The 14,091-nt window shown below is 39.8% G+C and overlaps 1 protein-coding gene across 1 annotated transcript in view; it reads right to left on the minus strand.

The window, feature by feature from the left end:
- The window catches only part of DIAPH2 (diaphanous related formin 2), a 770,217-nt gene that overhangs the window by 220,777 nt on the left and 535,349 nt on the right, over positions 1-14,091 (minus strand). The window contains exon 25 of the mRNA XM_027838327.1: positions 6,530-6,694. Coding sequence (XP_027694128.1) covers positions 6,530-6,694 — 165 coding nt within the window. The remainder of the gene's footprint in view (positions 1-6,529; positions 6,695-14,091) is intronic.

Below are 14,091 nucleotides of genomic sequence, written 5' to 3' on the forward strand. Positions count from 1 at the left end.
GACTGGCCCAGAGGCAGTCAGTATGTGTTAGAGGCAGAATCTGAAACCAGGCCTTTTGTGCTTCCAACATCAGCTTGTTCTCCACTCCAGCGGCCTCTTGTCACCCAATTTGGTGACTCATTGCATTTCAGCTCAGATTCTTTTCTCAAAGTGCTTTGTGAATAAGTAAGTTTTCAGGGAATGCCAGGTAGTCACAAATAAAGTTAAAATGATTGGGCCCATATTATTTAAGCTTTATTACAACCTAATTAATCCTCATTATCTAAAGGTATATTGCACGGGAAAAGTGAAAATTTGTTAAAGCCAAATTAAGAAGCAATGAAGGAATATCCTTCGTAAATCACAAATGGTGCCTTTGTTTGCCTCTAATATGTTTCTATATCTCTTCCCTGAATTCTTCTCTACCTTAATCCTGTGACTAACTGGCTCATCAGCCATAAGCCTAGTGTCAAATGTGACACTCTGGGGAATTACGCCAGCATAAATGCACTTTTGAAGTCCAAGGGTCAGCTCAAAGTCTTGTTTCAACTTCCTAATTCTGGCTCTGATGAAAGCAGTTCATTTCAGCAGACCTTTCATAGGCACCGACTATGTGCTAGGCACTAGGAGAGGTGGGGGAAGAAGAAAGGAATATAAAACAGATGGATAACTATAATACATAGCAATATAAAATGGTATAAATCAAGTACAGAAAAAATGCTTTGTGATGTCCAAAGCAAGAAAAGTCATTGGTAAATGGGGCAGGTGTCAAGGAAAGCTTCAGAGAGGAGGTGCCATTTCGTATGGGCTTTAAAGACCAGTGAGGAAATAGTTTGGAGAAAGACAGGGAGGTAGGCAGGCACAGGGCACATGTTTGGGATGATAAGCAGGCAGGCCAGTTTGGTTTTCCCAAACAGACTGAAACATAACTTATGAGACAAGAACTCTGCAAGGATGGTAGAACATGACTAAGAAAATACACTGATGGTCTGGTCATCTCAACCACCATAACCATCCTGGTAAGTTAGGGAAGAAGTATGTTTCATAGACACCACATTTTAGGAAAAAAAAAACATTAAACAAGGTAGAGGGTGCCCTGAGGAGGGCAACCCAGAAGGTGAAGGACCTTGAGTTCATGTCATGAGGATTGGCTGGAGGGCCTGGAAACGACAAGTATCAGAGGAGACAAGACTGTTGATTTCAAATACTTGAAAGGTTGTCTTGTAGCGGGAAGATGAGACTCATTCTGTTTGGTCACAGATGGAAGAACTGGAAGTAATGGGTGGAAAATACAAATAAAGATACAAATAAAGGCTTGATGTCAGGAAACATTTTTTTTTAATTCGAGCTATCCCAAAGTGGAACGGGCAGGATGACAACTGGTCAGGGATGGTCAAGACGAGATTCTTTGGGAGTATGGGTTAGACTATATGGCTGCTAGGTCCCTTTCGACTTTGCAATTCTGTTATTTTGTGAATACAGTGACATGCACGTGTGCATGTATGTGTATACACACAGTACATATATATATATGTGTGTGTGTGTGTGTGTGTGTATATATATATATATATATCTTGTTTTCAGGATATACACACACATATATTTGCACACATACACACATTTACACATAGAGTTGTAATCTCAAGTCAATAAGGGGATAATTGAAGTGTTGTAACGTTACGTTTTCTTAGCTGATGGATTCAGGTAGTAATGTTATCAATCTGGAATCTAGAAATAATTATTTTTGGGAAGATATACCCAGACTTAGATGAACAATTCATAGGTACTCACTGACTCTTTAACCAAGGGTGTTCCAGATTAAAGAATTTTCTGGGCTTGGACATGAGAAAGTTTGTATTTTAGGTAAGATCACTGAATAACATCCAAAGTGTCTCAAATGCACTCAATTACCTGCACTTTTTCCTCTTATACGAATGAACAAAGTTTGTTAAGTTTTAATAAGCTTATTCCTCCACGTATACAAACGACTGTCTGTGAAGTGCAGTAACACCTTCAGAACACTGAGAAATCATTTGGGAAACTGCCTCTGCAAAGCATTGCGAGTCTTCTAAGAGCCTGGACCAGTTAATATCTCTTCAAAACACACTGAGTTAAGGAGGGAGGATGGAGCAAGGATGAGAGAGACCAAATGACAACCTAGGAAGAGAGAGCTGCATGATTTTCTGACCTCATTTTGCTAAGGGATATAAGCCAAATATTTTACAGATCTGATGTTTTTCTAGATCTCAGAAGATAGTATTTGAAACCATCTTTAAAAACTCTGAGAAAAATTTCAAACTCAAGTTTGAGCTTATTTGTTAACCTGACTGAAGTCAAACTCCAACAACACATTGTGACATGGTGTTTCTGGAGGCTACGTCAGCAAGGCATAAGCACACTCTATGTGGCTGGGAAGCTTCCAGGATCAGCCTGGCAATAGATGTTGCCCCATCCAACCTATTCCACTTTGGAGAAGCTCATGGTCACAGGAAGCACGGAAGCCTGTTGGCCAAGCCATGTCATCGCCAGAGGGCTTTCAAAAGAACTAAGCTACTCAGAACTGAACACTAGTAAGCACCTCTTTGGTGGTGGTGGGGGGATTTACTTGCTCAGCTGCCTTAAATATAATGGAAACACTATTTCTAAGAAGGCGCTTTTCAACAAACAAAAGAAGGCTAAAAAACTCACTGATGACATTAACAGCAATCAAGAAACTATATAAGGACAGTTACTCAACAAATACGTATTGAGCACTTGTATAAAATACTGTTCAACTTGGTAGACCAGTGCTGGACTTGTAGTCAGGAAGGCCCGAGTTCAAATCTAGCCTCAGACATTTACTAGCTGTGTGGCCCTAGGCAAGTCATTTAACTGCTGCCTGCCTCAGTTTCCTCATCTGGAAAATGAAGATAATAATAGCTAAAAAGAAGGTAATAATAACTACCTCTCAGGGTTGTTGTGAGGATAAAAATGAGATATTTGTAAAGCACTTTGAAAACCTTAAAGTGTGAAATAAATGCTAGCTATCATCATTATTATTATCTTTATTTTTATTACTGTTTATATTTTTATTATAAATAAAAACAGAAGCAACAGGAATCTGAATATGTAAAAGAGAGGGAAAAGTATATTTTCAATAATTTATTTTGATCCATAAAAGCTAGTAAAGTATAATACTTTCCTTGAACACTCTCCCAACAGCTAAAATTAATTTTAATGCCTAAGCAAGATACTGCACGGTAGTGAAACATGTAAGGTTCACTGACAATGAATATTCTATTCCCAAAATCTCAAAAGAAAAAGAAAGACTATTTGTGCAATCAACCACCTGAAATGATAGACTAACAGAAGCATAGAGGAAAATCACATGTGTATTGAGCACATGCATTACAGTTTGGGCCCCACTCTCAGCTACATGTTTAATGGAAATATGTTATTAATGGATAGTGTCAACCTCAAAACATAATGGAAGGAACTGAGAAGCTAGGTAGCAAAAGTCAAATCCCTAACATTGAATAAAGAAATACATATTCCTAATTTCTTACATTAAATATTATTCTGATTTCAGGTACCTTCACCTTTTACAATATTTCAAAATCCTTATGTATTAAAGACTACCAAATGTGAATTGCTCCTAATTTCACCCACATCGGATGACTTCCAACTGGGCCATCATCAAGAGGCTGTTTCCCCTTCGACTGAGGGCCCTCTCTTGTAGTGTGGTTCATTTCGGTTTTGAAGCACAACATCTCCCAAGATGACATTCTCCGGGGAGGCTCCTCTCTCAGCACTCCTGTGATCCAACAAACTGTACACCAAGAAAATGCTACCTTCTGGGAATTTCAAGTCTTCTGTCTTTTGGGATCTTGGCACTCATGGGGAAGATGCAACCATTGTAAGCGCCATACTATTCTTTGTTTTGTTTTTTGGCTAGGCAATGGGGTTAAGTGACTTGCCCAGGGTGACACAGCTAGTAAATGTCAAGCATCTGAGGCCGGATTTGAACTCAAGTCCTCCTGACTGCAGGGCTGGTGCTCTAGCCATGTGCCTCCTAGCTGTCCCCATATTATTCTTTTACTTGTAATTAACTTATTGATAAACAAATGTTTATTAAGTATCAACTCTGGGCCAGACACTAGAGGTATGAGTAAAAAGAGTAAGATGATCCCTATTCATAAGGAGCCTTAGAGTTCATATAGCTTTATTTCAAAAGGCTAAGAGACTTCGTAATCGATTTCCTCACCCGAAGAGGAGAAAGAGCCTCCACCAAGACCTACCTTGGGAAATATCACCTTGTCAAGTCAAGGTGTCTTTTACAAACGTCTGGCTGCTTGTAGGGGGCCTGCCAGCTTGGGGCCCTCTGGACGTTTGATTAACAGCTATTTAGAGGAGATCAGTGTCTCTTGTCCATTTTGTAGACCCTACCTACCCTGGGTGCTAAGTCAGATTATTAGCTTGGTCACTTCAAGGTGGCTCTAGCATTTAGAAACTATTTCCTGTAAAAGGAAGGCAAGAAGGAAGAAAGTGGGTGTCAGTGAGAAGGCAGCTGAGAGGAAAAGAAAGAACTAAATTAGAAAAAGCTCTTAAAGCTGACTTTCTCTTCTCCTTCAGGCTGTTTCTGTTTATATTTCTTTGACTCAGTGACTATCTTTGGAAATGCTAATTAAGTAAAGACCACTGAAGGCTTTCCCTCCAAAGCACATAATGGAGGGGGGTGTGAGGGGGGGAGGGAACACACAGTGAAAAACTAAGGACCTAAGAACATTTTATGGGGAGGGAGGGTGTCTAACAATAGTGGTCCATATTTCAGAGAGAGGTTCTATAACTTCTGTAGAGACAAAGTGGTTAGGGAAGAAATGGTATTATGTCCTAGAGGTCTTCATTACCTTTCCAATATTCCACCCATTTGATGGTACTGCCTTTCAAATTGTGTGAACACATCTATTCTTCTCAGCATCAGCCAATGTTCATAGGTATAAAATGAATTTTGATGATTCAAAGCCTTCCAAAGAGATGATCTTAATTATGTGCCAATTACTTGGCAGCTAGGTGGTTCAGTGGATAGAGTGCTGGTCCTAGTGCAAGGAAGATCTGAGTTCAGATCCAGCCTCAGACACTCTCAAGCGGTGTGATTCTGAGTAGTCATTTAACCTTGGTTTGCCTCAGCTTCCTAAACTGAAAAAAGGGAATAATAACAGCACCTACCTTCCAGGATTGTTGCAAGGATCAAATGAGATAATATTTGTATTATTATGTTTCCTAAAGCACAGGTTATGACCACGTCACTCACCTACTCAACAAACTTCAGTAGCTCCCTATCACTTCCCTTGATTTCAGAAAACGTGCACTTTCCTAGATCACCATCTACTTCTCAAATCATCAGTTTGCTCTGTCTGACCTGCTCCTCTTCAGCCCAAACCCTCACAATGGGAGGGCATCCCCAAGTTTGTGTCCTTGATCCTTGAGTTCTCCTTCCCTGTGCAATTTCCATTCACTCCCATATCTTCAACTACCATAATCAAGCTTCTGTCTCCTTACTCTCGGGGGGGGGGGGGTACCACTGTTCACTCAGGCTCTGATGTTCAAACCACAGGGATTATTTTCAATCTCTGGGGTCTCTCATTCCTCATATTTAAATAGTTACACAATCCACGTTATTCTCAACCAACAGCATCTTTCACATGTTTTCTTTCCTCTTTATTCCCAATACTGCCATAATAGAACAGGCCCTTACTCCCACTCACCTGGACTCCTGCAACCACCTAGCTGCCAAGTAACTGACACATAATTAAGATCATCTCTTTGGAAGGCTTTGAATCATCAAAATTCATTTTATACCTATGAACATTGGCTGATGCTGAGAAGAATAGATGTGTTCACACAATTTGAAAGGCAGTACCATCAAATGGGTGGAATATTGGAAAGGTAATGAAGACCTCTAGGACATAATACCATTTCTTCCCTAACAGGACTTTTCCCCCCCCAAGATAATAGCTTAGACTCCCGCTGCCCATACCCTATTATTGCTGCCAATTACTCCCGGTGCCAAGTATAATACACCTTTCCTCCCATTCCCCCTAAACTGTGAAAGGATCTTTGGGGACTCGATGTCATTTCCATGGTTCAATTCAACATCAGATTCTCATTTTATGCCACGCAAGAAACATTCATAAATCATGAACTTTCAATGTATTCGATGAAAGAAGATTGTAGATATTAATTTTTTAGTTAAGTTACATTAAAATATTATGCTCTGTAAGAATCTGAACCATTAAAGAAACAATTCATCCATTTTATATCAGATTTCAAAAAATCACCTCCAGTGTATAGCTTAAGTTGAAGCTAATTCATTTAGGCCTCATTATATATTCACCCAGCAAACAATTTTATCCATGTCATATTCATAAGACTCCCTGTCATTGCCTGTTATAGCAACAGAACATGAAATCAATGCAATCAATAGGCTCCATCCATTAGAAGAGTTTTGGTGGAAAGTTTGACCAAACAAAACGTGCAGGGCTACAGAACATACAGGCCACGTCTTACTCACCAGAAACAAGGTGCGGAAGCTGCTGAGGTCACCGAAGAACTCGTCGATTGCCACCGTTTTGGTGTCAAAAATGAAGTACTCGCCAAGATTGTCGTAGAGTTTTATCATGTTGTTGTGCATGGTGAACAACTTTTCATACTGGTCTCTGGCACTCTTCGCAAAGCTGTAAGTTTGTGTTAAGGAAGAAAACACAATGCCACATCCCAAGGCATTTCTTACAACGTAAGATGGATGCTGTCATTTCTATACAACATTTTTATAGTGTAGAAATATCAGAGAATTTTATTTGGGAAATGTCTAATCAATCCGGATTCAACAATACTGTACAGGCAGGAAGCATTTAAAGCAACAGCATTTACATGAAAGCAAACCCCTTCCCACCACCACCACTAAAAAGTCACAAACGTTCTTAGAAAGAGAGCATGAGAGATGAGACACTGTATACAACCAGAGGAAGATCTCTTAGGAGGCCTATCATCTCACTCATCCGCTACAATATACTTTTGTTAATGTAGACTAGAATTATTGGGGCTTTTTTTTGGGGGGAGGGTGGAGGGAGGCAAAGGGCTATAACATCCCACTAACTAATTCATTGAGCTTGCCATCAACTAAAACTACCAAGGCAGTTTATTTATTTTCATATATAACCTTCTACCAAGCTTCATTTCCTCTATCATGCATTTGGGAAGCTGATTTTTTGAGCCTAAGTGCAGGACTTGACATTTATGATCTTTGATTTTAACCTTATGAGGTCCAACCCAAACCTTTTTAGATCCTGTTCAAACCTTTTTTAGGTTCTGATTCTGTCACCCACTGCATAAGTTAACCTCTCCAGTTTTATCATTTGTATTGAGAATATTTTGTACATTTTGCTATTCAGTATACCACTGGTCTGAAACAGCAGACAAAGGATCACATCATCATGCCCCTGTCTTCTTACCACTGCTGAACCATCATCATGGCTTCATATATAGGTGTGCACAGGGCAAAAGAAATTTACTTTGGATAAATCGACACTTACGAAAAAAATCTCCCAGTAAGGAGTGTTTCCTTGTCACTTGAGGACCAACCTATCTGGAGGTTCAGAGAGGATCACCATCTGAGTGGCCCCCACATTCTTTGAGGGCCATGTCTGAAAGAGACCACATCTGACAAGTAGGTTGGATTTTGGGGGATCTGAAGCATGCTCATGTTTCAAAGATATTTTCATCATATTCAAAAATTGGCATAACTACAAAAAAAATTACTCATTTCTCAGCATAGACCTGAAAAAAAAAAAACCACCCCAAGTCCAACAACCAAACCAATTTTTTTTCCTAGTCCCTCTTCATGAAATAAAACAGAAAATGAGAAATCAGTCATACCAGGGACTTACCAGGCAACAACACTTTTCCAAGGTCATTTACTTGTAATCTGTTTACAATGCAAGGTATTAAACTGTTTGCATATTTCTAAAAGCTCAACATCTGTACTCCACAGTGAAAAAGCCAAAGATAATAAAAAAGGCCAAGACTTCAAGCTCTCCATTTAACATAACACAATTTTTCACCTGCTAATACTGTCCTTGAAGCTGTGTACAATTCATGAGAACAGAAAGTGTTCACTGAAATCCTACCAGACTCTGAGTACATGCACCAAGAGCAAGGGCAAATCTGGAAAATTCTGGAAATGGTTTAGCTTAGAATGAGAAAACTGAGAACACTGTCATCTCCCAGACCTTCTTTTATCTTCCATGTGACTATTTTATGGAAAGAAGATGCCACTGGTGGAGAGCGATACTAGGTCCCATTTACTAGAGGGTTTGAGGTGAAAAGCATGTGGGTGACATCGTCATGCTGATGTGTTCATTTAATCTTCCAGGCATTCACTAAGTGTCAACTACTTGCAGGCTACTAAGCTACATGCTGTGGGAGAAATGATAAAATGGTCACTGCCCTGTGAAAAGTGAACAAACTAGTAGGGCCAAGTGGGAAGAATTTATTTAAAATTAATTACTTAAAGAATTTTTCCTTGTTCTATTAAAAATAAATTCACAAATTCATTTGACTTGTTCAGTTTGAAATTAACTTTAAAAATTTATTTTAAAAACCCTATAAAATTAATAACAAAATCTTTTTTTTTACCACAGATCGTTAATGGAAAACAAAACATATCATTTTAAAACTGTGACACTTAATGTGAATTAAAAAAAAAACACGCAACAAATCCTCAATAATTAAACTGGTGGAGTAGTGAACTGGTCCAACATTCTGAAAAACAATTTGGAACTATGCCTAAAGGGCTATCTAACTGTGCATACTCTCTGACCCAGCAATACCACTAGTAGGTCTGTTTCACAAAGAGATCAAAGACAAAGGAAAAGGACCTATAGGTACAAAAATATTTATATCAGCTCCTTCTGTGGTGGCAAAGAACTGTAAATCAAAGAGATGTTTATCAATTGGGGAATGGCTGAACGAGTTATGGCATCTGATCATGATGGAGTACTACTGTGCTGTAAGAAATGATAAGGGGGGGTGATTTCAGAAAAAACATGTTAAGACCTATATGAACTGATGCAAAGTAAAGTGAGAAGAACCGGGAGGTCACCGTGCACAGTAAAAGCGATGTGGTCAAGATGATCAGCTGTGAAAGACGTGGCTACTCTGATCAATACAGTGATCCAAGGCAATTCCAAAGGACTGATGTTGAAAAAACGCTATCCATTTCCAGAGAGAGAACTGATGAACTCGAAGTTTTTTCACTATCTTTATTTACTGATTTTTTTGCAATATGGCTAATACGGTAACATATTTTGCATGATTTCACATGTGTAATTGATCTCATGATGCTTGCCTTCTCAGTATGAGGGGGAGGGGTAGGAGAGATGGAGAGAATTTAGAACTTAAAATTTAAAAAGAAAAGAATGTTAAAAATAAATAAATAACACATTAAGTTTAAAAAAAAAGGGGGGGGGATTAACCTGGAAATAAAAAAAAAGCCAACAACACTAACAGAACTCATATACAATATTTTCAGGCACAGAGCACTTGTTTTTAAAAATGACTTCAGCACTTAATTATACAGGATGTCCCAAAAGTATTAATGCAGTTTTTAGCTGCTGAAAATTACACTAAGACTTTTGGGACACGTTGTATAGCATGCCCTTTAACTTGCATTATCCATAAAGTATTGTTATATTAAAGTTTATGTGCTTACAGCACTATTATTTTACTCAGTTTTACAAAAGTGAACTTAGGATTCAGCTTGAAAGAGCTATAAATTAACCATATAAATGTATATAACCAAAGAGCTATCTAATGCTTTTCATGCTTTTCTGACTGGAGAGATTTTACATTCATCAACAAGATCCCCACACTGAGTCCATTAAAAGAAATGTATATAAATTTTTTAAAGTTGTTTCAGCATATAACCGGGAGGATGGTGACTTAAGCAAAACCCTTTAGAAAGAAGATACCCCTGATCAGGTGCCAGTCCGAGAAGACCATCTAAAATTTCCCACAAAGTGGGAACAACCTCCAATTTAAGAAGCGCTCTGTTGACACAAAATTTGTTCCCTGAAAAGTAAAAACCAAGGGCTGTGGGGAAAGGAGTTGATGTATCATCTTCTGTCAGAATGGAGCCCAATTAGAACTTGTACTTTCTCACCTTTTCAGGCAATACATTACTGACCCAAATTTTAATCCCCAAATCCATGAATTATAAAATGTCAGTTCTGTTGGATTGTTGAGGAACATGGAAAAATCAACTTGAGATCCACTTAACCTTCACAGGAACGGGAGTGAGAAGCATGGCATAATTATCTATTGAAATGAAAGGAAGTCAGAAATATATACTATCTAAAAACTAGATATAGCATTAACTTGTTTCCATACAACCTTTGAGACAAAAGCTCCAAAAGGAAGAACTCCCATCAACCCCATCCCTCCATTTATTACGAAGTTAATTTTTTCAAGGTTTACTAATGCTTGAAATCAATCTATTTAACAAGGGATATTAGAAAATGATTAAAAAGTGGGAACAACCACTGATGAAAATTCTGTCAAGAATATGGGATGTTTGAGCTAAAAATAATACCAGGACAACAACATCAACTACATCTAGCAGCTTTCATTTGAGCTCCAAGTAATTGGAGAATTTCTAATCCAAGTATTTCTTCACTGCTCCTCCCAGTGGATCTTTTCTTGAGGAGTTAAGGTATGGACATGGGATCCTATCCTGCACATGCCAGCTCTCCTTAGCTGTAGTCTTAATGTGCTCTCCTGGGGGAAAGCGAGATCAGCAACCGTGGAAAAAAAGACAGAGAGGAGGGGAAAAGACACTAGGAGAGGAGAAAAAGCCAGAATCCAGAGTAAATGCCTGGAGGGAAAAATCACCCTGGTCCAATGAGATCTAGTTCCCAGGTAGAACTGAGAACAGTGGTTCATACGAGAGCGGGAATGGGAAAAGGGCCCTAGTCAATTGGAGTTGGGGTCCCTCTGTGACTGTAACAACACATGCTAACCTCTCTGTCCTTTTCTGTACTTGTCAGTTGGTACTCTTATCACAGCCTCCCATAGTTTCTATAAACAAAGCACTTTGTAAATCTTTAAAAAGTATCCCCATGCCGTGGTTTCTGAGATCCAATATTATTAACACCGCAGAGAGTGACTGGAAAACCTTGCTAAGTGGAATAGGCTCAGAATGATCATGCAGCAATGGAATAGGTTTGTTTTTTTGTTTTTGTTTTGTTTTGTTTTTGACTTAGGGATTTATTAACTGGCTATGTGACCATTGGATTGTCACTCAATCTCTAAGTGCCTCTGTTTTCTCCCTGTCCAAGGTACCCTCGTCCTCCTGGCCCCCAGGTCATCTTCACCTCTTCCATCTCTCTTATCCTCCACAAGCCAGCAGTTGGCAACAGGTGTTGATTTTTAACTGCAAAATGCTTCATGCATCTTCTCTCCTCCCTACTCACCCTGCTGGAGGCTCCCTAGTTCGAGCCCACATCATCTTGCATCTGTTAACAGCCTCCTTTTTCCTAGTTTCCCTGCATTTAGCCTCCCCCCTCTCTAATCCATCCTTCACACAACTGCTAACGCAGTTTTTCTGAGAGCAGAAATTCAGAAAGGTACACAGACACGCTGGGCAGTACTAGAACTACAGTATTAAAGCTAATTACTAATTTTAAAAAAGCTATACGTAGATCCACTGTGCCATAGACAAATATCTTTATATATTCTTCTTTCTATAAGGAAATGTTCATGTTGGATTTATCAGTTTCATAATAATAGAAAGAATATCATAAAAATCAATTATGCAGTGGTCCTGAGGCTGAGGTCTGCCCTAATCATTGGCCTACACCAACCTCTTTTGTGCTTCCCTCTAGGATCAAATGCCAATGCTTCAGCCTGGCACTGAAGGCTTCTCTGTGATCAGGCTTTTACAGCCTTTCCTTTCCAGATCTCCATTCTATGCAATGCTTCAGCCAAATTGGACTGGCCATCACATCACAGTTAAATCATAACTGGTTCCCTGATCACATCCCGCCCCATCCCACCTCTGCTGGTGACACACTCCTTCCTCATCTATCATTACCCACCTATTACTGAAGGAAGAAGACGTGGATTTCCAAGTCCGGTTCTGCTGCCACCCCTTCCAGGAAGCCTGCTCTGGAGCCCCCAGCTGAAAGGGATCACCACTTCTTCTGCATATGTGAGCGAGCACTTGGGCTGGATCCTTCTATTATGTGTGTAATTCTGCCAATGGACGCTCCCCTCCTTCAGGGCTGGGGCCCAAGTCCTTTGGGTTTCACTGTACTTTCCCCCACCCCTATTTCTGTTCCTTGGACATAGTAGGGACTAAATAAATGTTTGATGAAGAGAACTGAATTCTCTGGCAGGCCTGTAAATTTGCAGCCAATTTTCTACATTCTTTTCCACTACTCCTCATCTATTTTTAAAGTTCCCTCCCCAAACTGTGGATGAAATGAGTTAATATATGTAAAGGGCTCTGCACTTCTGAAAGTGTTATAGAAATGTCAAATATCATAATTTTGCAGAGAGGAGAAATTAGAATTTTTATTCCCTTCCTCAGCTCAATACAACCTAATTCAGCAATCATTTATTAAATGCCTATTACGTCTCAGGCCCTGCTCTGGTCTGCTGGGGAGAGACAAGGAGAAGACAGAGCCCCTGCCCCCCAGGGAGCTCACATTTGGTTTAACATATGCCTTATTGCACAACTGTGTTCTTTAACCTTGGTGAGAGAGTTTATATGAAAGATGATATACAAAAATCATACTACTATCCTTTATTTTTTTTTAGGAAAAAGTTTTCCTTAAAACAAACACCAGCTCCAAAGCTTCAATAGTGTTTAGATTGACAGTGCAATTCTATCTTCAATGTGTTTGCCATCCTGAGCAAACACAGTGTGATCAAACAAATTAAGTCATATCAGAAACCATGTGCTTCCTTCTGTTTCCAAAAGAAGAATCTTCCGTTTGCAACACAATCTTGACTTTCCCGTCATCTAAGTATGTAAATATATAAAAATATTTATACATTCTTTAACCTGTGGATTGGAGGCTATGTTTGTACTCCTGCTCAGTGTCTGCGCGTGTGCGTATGCACGTGTGCGCTTGGGTGTGCACGCACGCATCCACTGTCACACACATCCACTGTGGCCGTTGCATCCCAACCTAGAGTGCCTCCCAGCTGGAAAGCACCTTGCTGTGCCCAAACAAGAACCCTGTCCAAACGAGGCCATGCAACTTCTGCTTGAAGGGGAGCCCGCCACATCCTGGGCAAGCTTGTTCCACTTCAGGACAGCGCTAATTGTTAGGAAACTTTTATGGTCATGAAGTTAAAATTTGCCTCTTTGTACCTTCTACCCATTATTCTTACCTGTCCTCATTGTGACCCAGCAGTGAGAGCCCTTCCATTTCTTAAATAGTCATCAAGTCCCTCCCAAGTCTTTTCTTCATAGCCATCGGGCACGATGTCAAGGCCCTCTGCCCATGCCAGCTGTCCCTTACTGAACCCTTTTCAGGTTAGCAATGCACATCCTAACACGTGGCACCAAAACTGAACAGAAGCCTTCAGGTACAATAGAGCTACCACTTCCCCGAGCCTGGGCAATGTGTCTCACTGAATGCCATCTAAATGGGAACTGGTTTTCTTGGCCATCACATCACAGTTAAATCATATTGAGCTGGAGATCTACTAAAATCCCCAGATCTTTTTCAGATAATCTGCAGCTCAGTAATGCTCACTCTATCTTGTCATTGGGAAGTTGATGTTTCCAATCCAAGCATAAGACTTTTTGATGAGTTGTAAAATGAAATTTCTTCTCACTAATTTGGTCTGTCAAGATCTCAGGTGATACTGAATTTGCCATGCAGCGTGTTAGCTCTCTCCCAGCTTTGTGTCACCTGCCAATTTTATGAGCACGCTATCTGTGCCTTCATTCAAGTCAGTGATGTCCATGGTATAAAGCCCAGGGCCAAACACAGATTATCACTGGAGTACTCCACAGGAGACCTCCTGCTGAGGCGCTAGAGAACCACTGTGGATGACTCTTTG

This window comes from Vombatus ursinus, unplaced genomic scaffold (assembly GCF_900497805.2).
Source record: "Vombatus ursinus unplaced genomic scaffold, bare-nosed wombat genome assembly UNPS02004577.1, whole genome shotgun sequence".
In the NCBI taxonomy this organism is placed as follows: Eukaryota; Metazoa; Chordata; class Mammalia; order Diprotodontia; family Vombatidae; genus Vombatus; species Vombatus ursinus.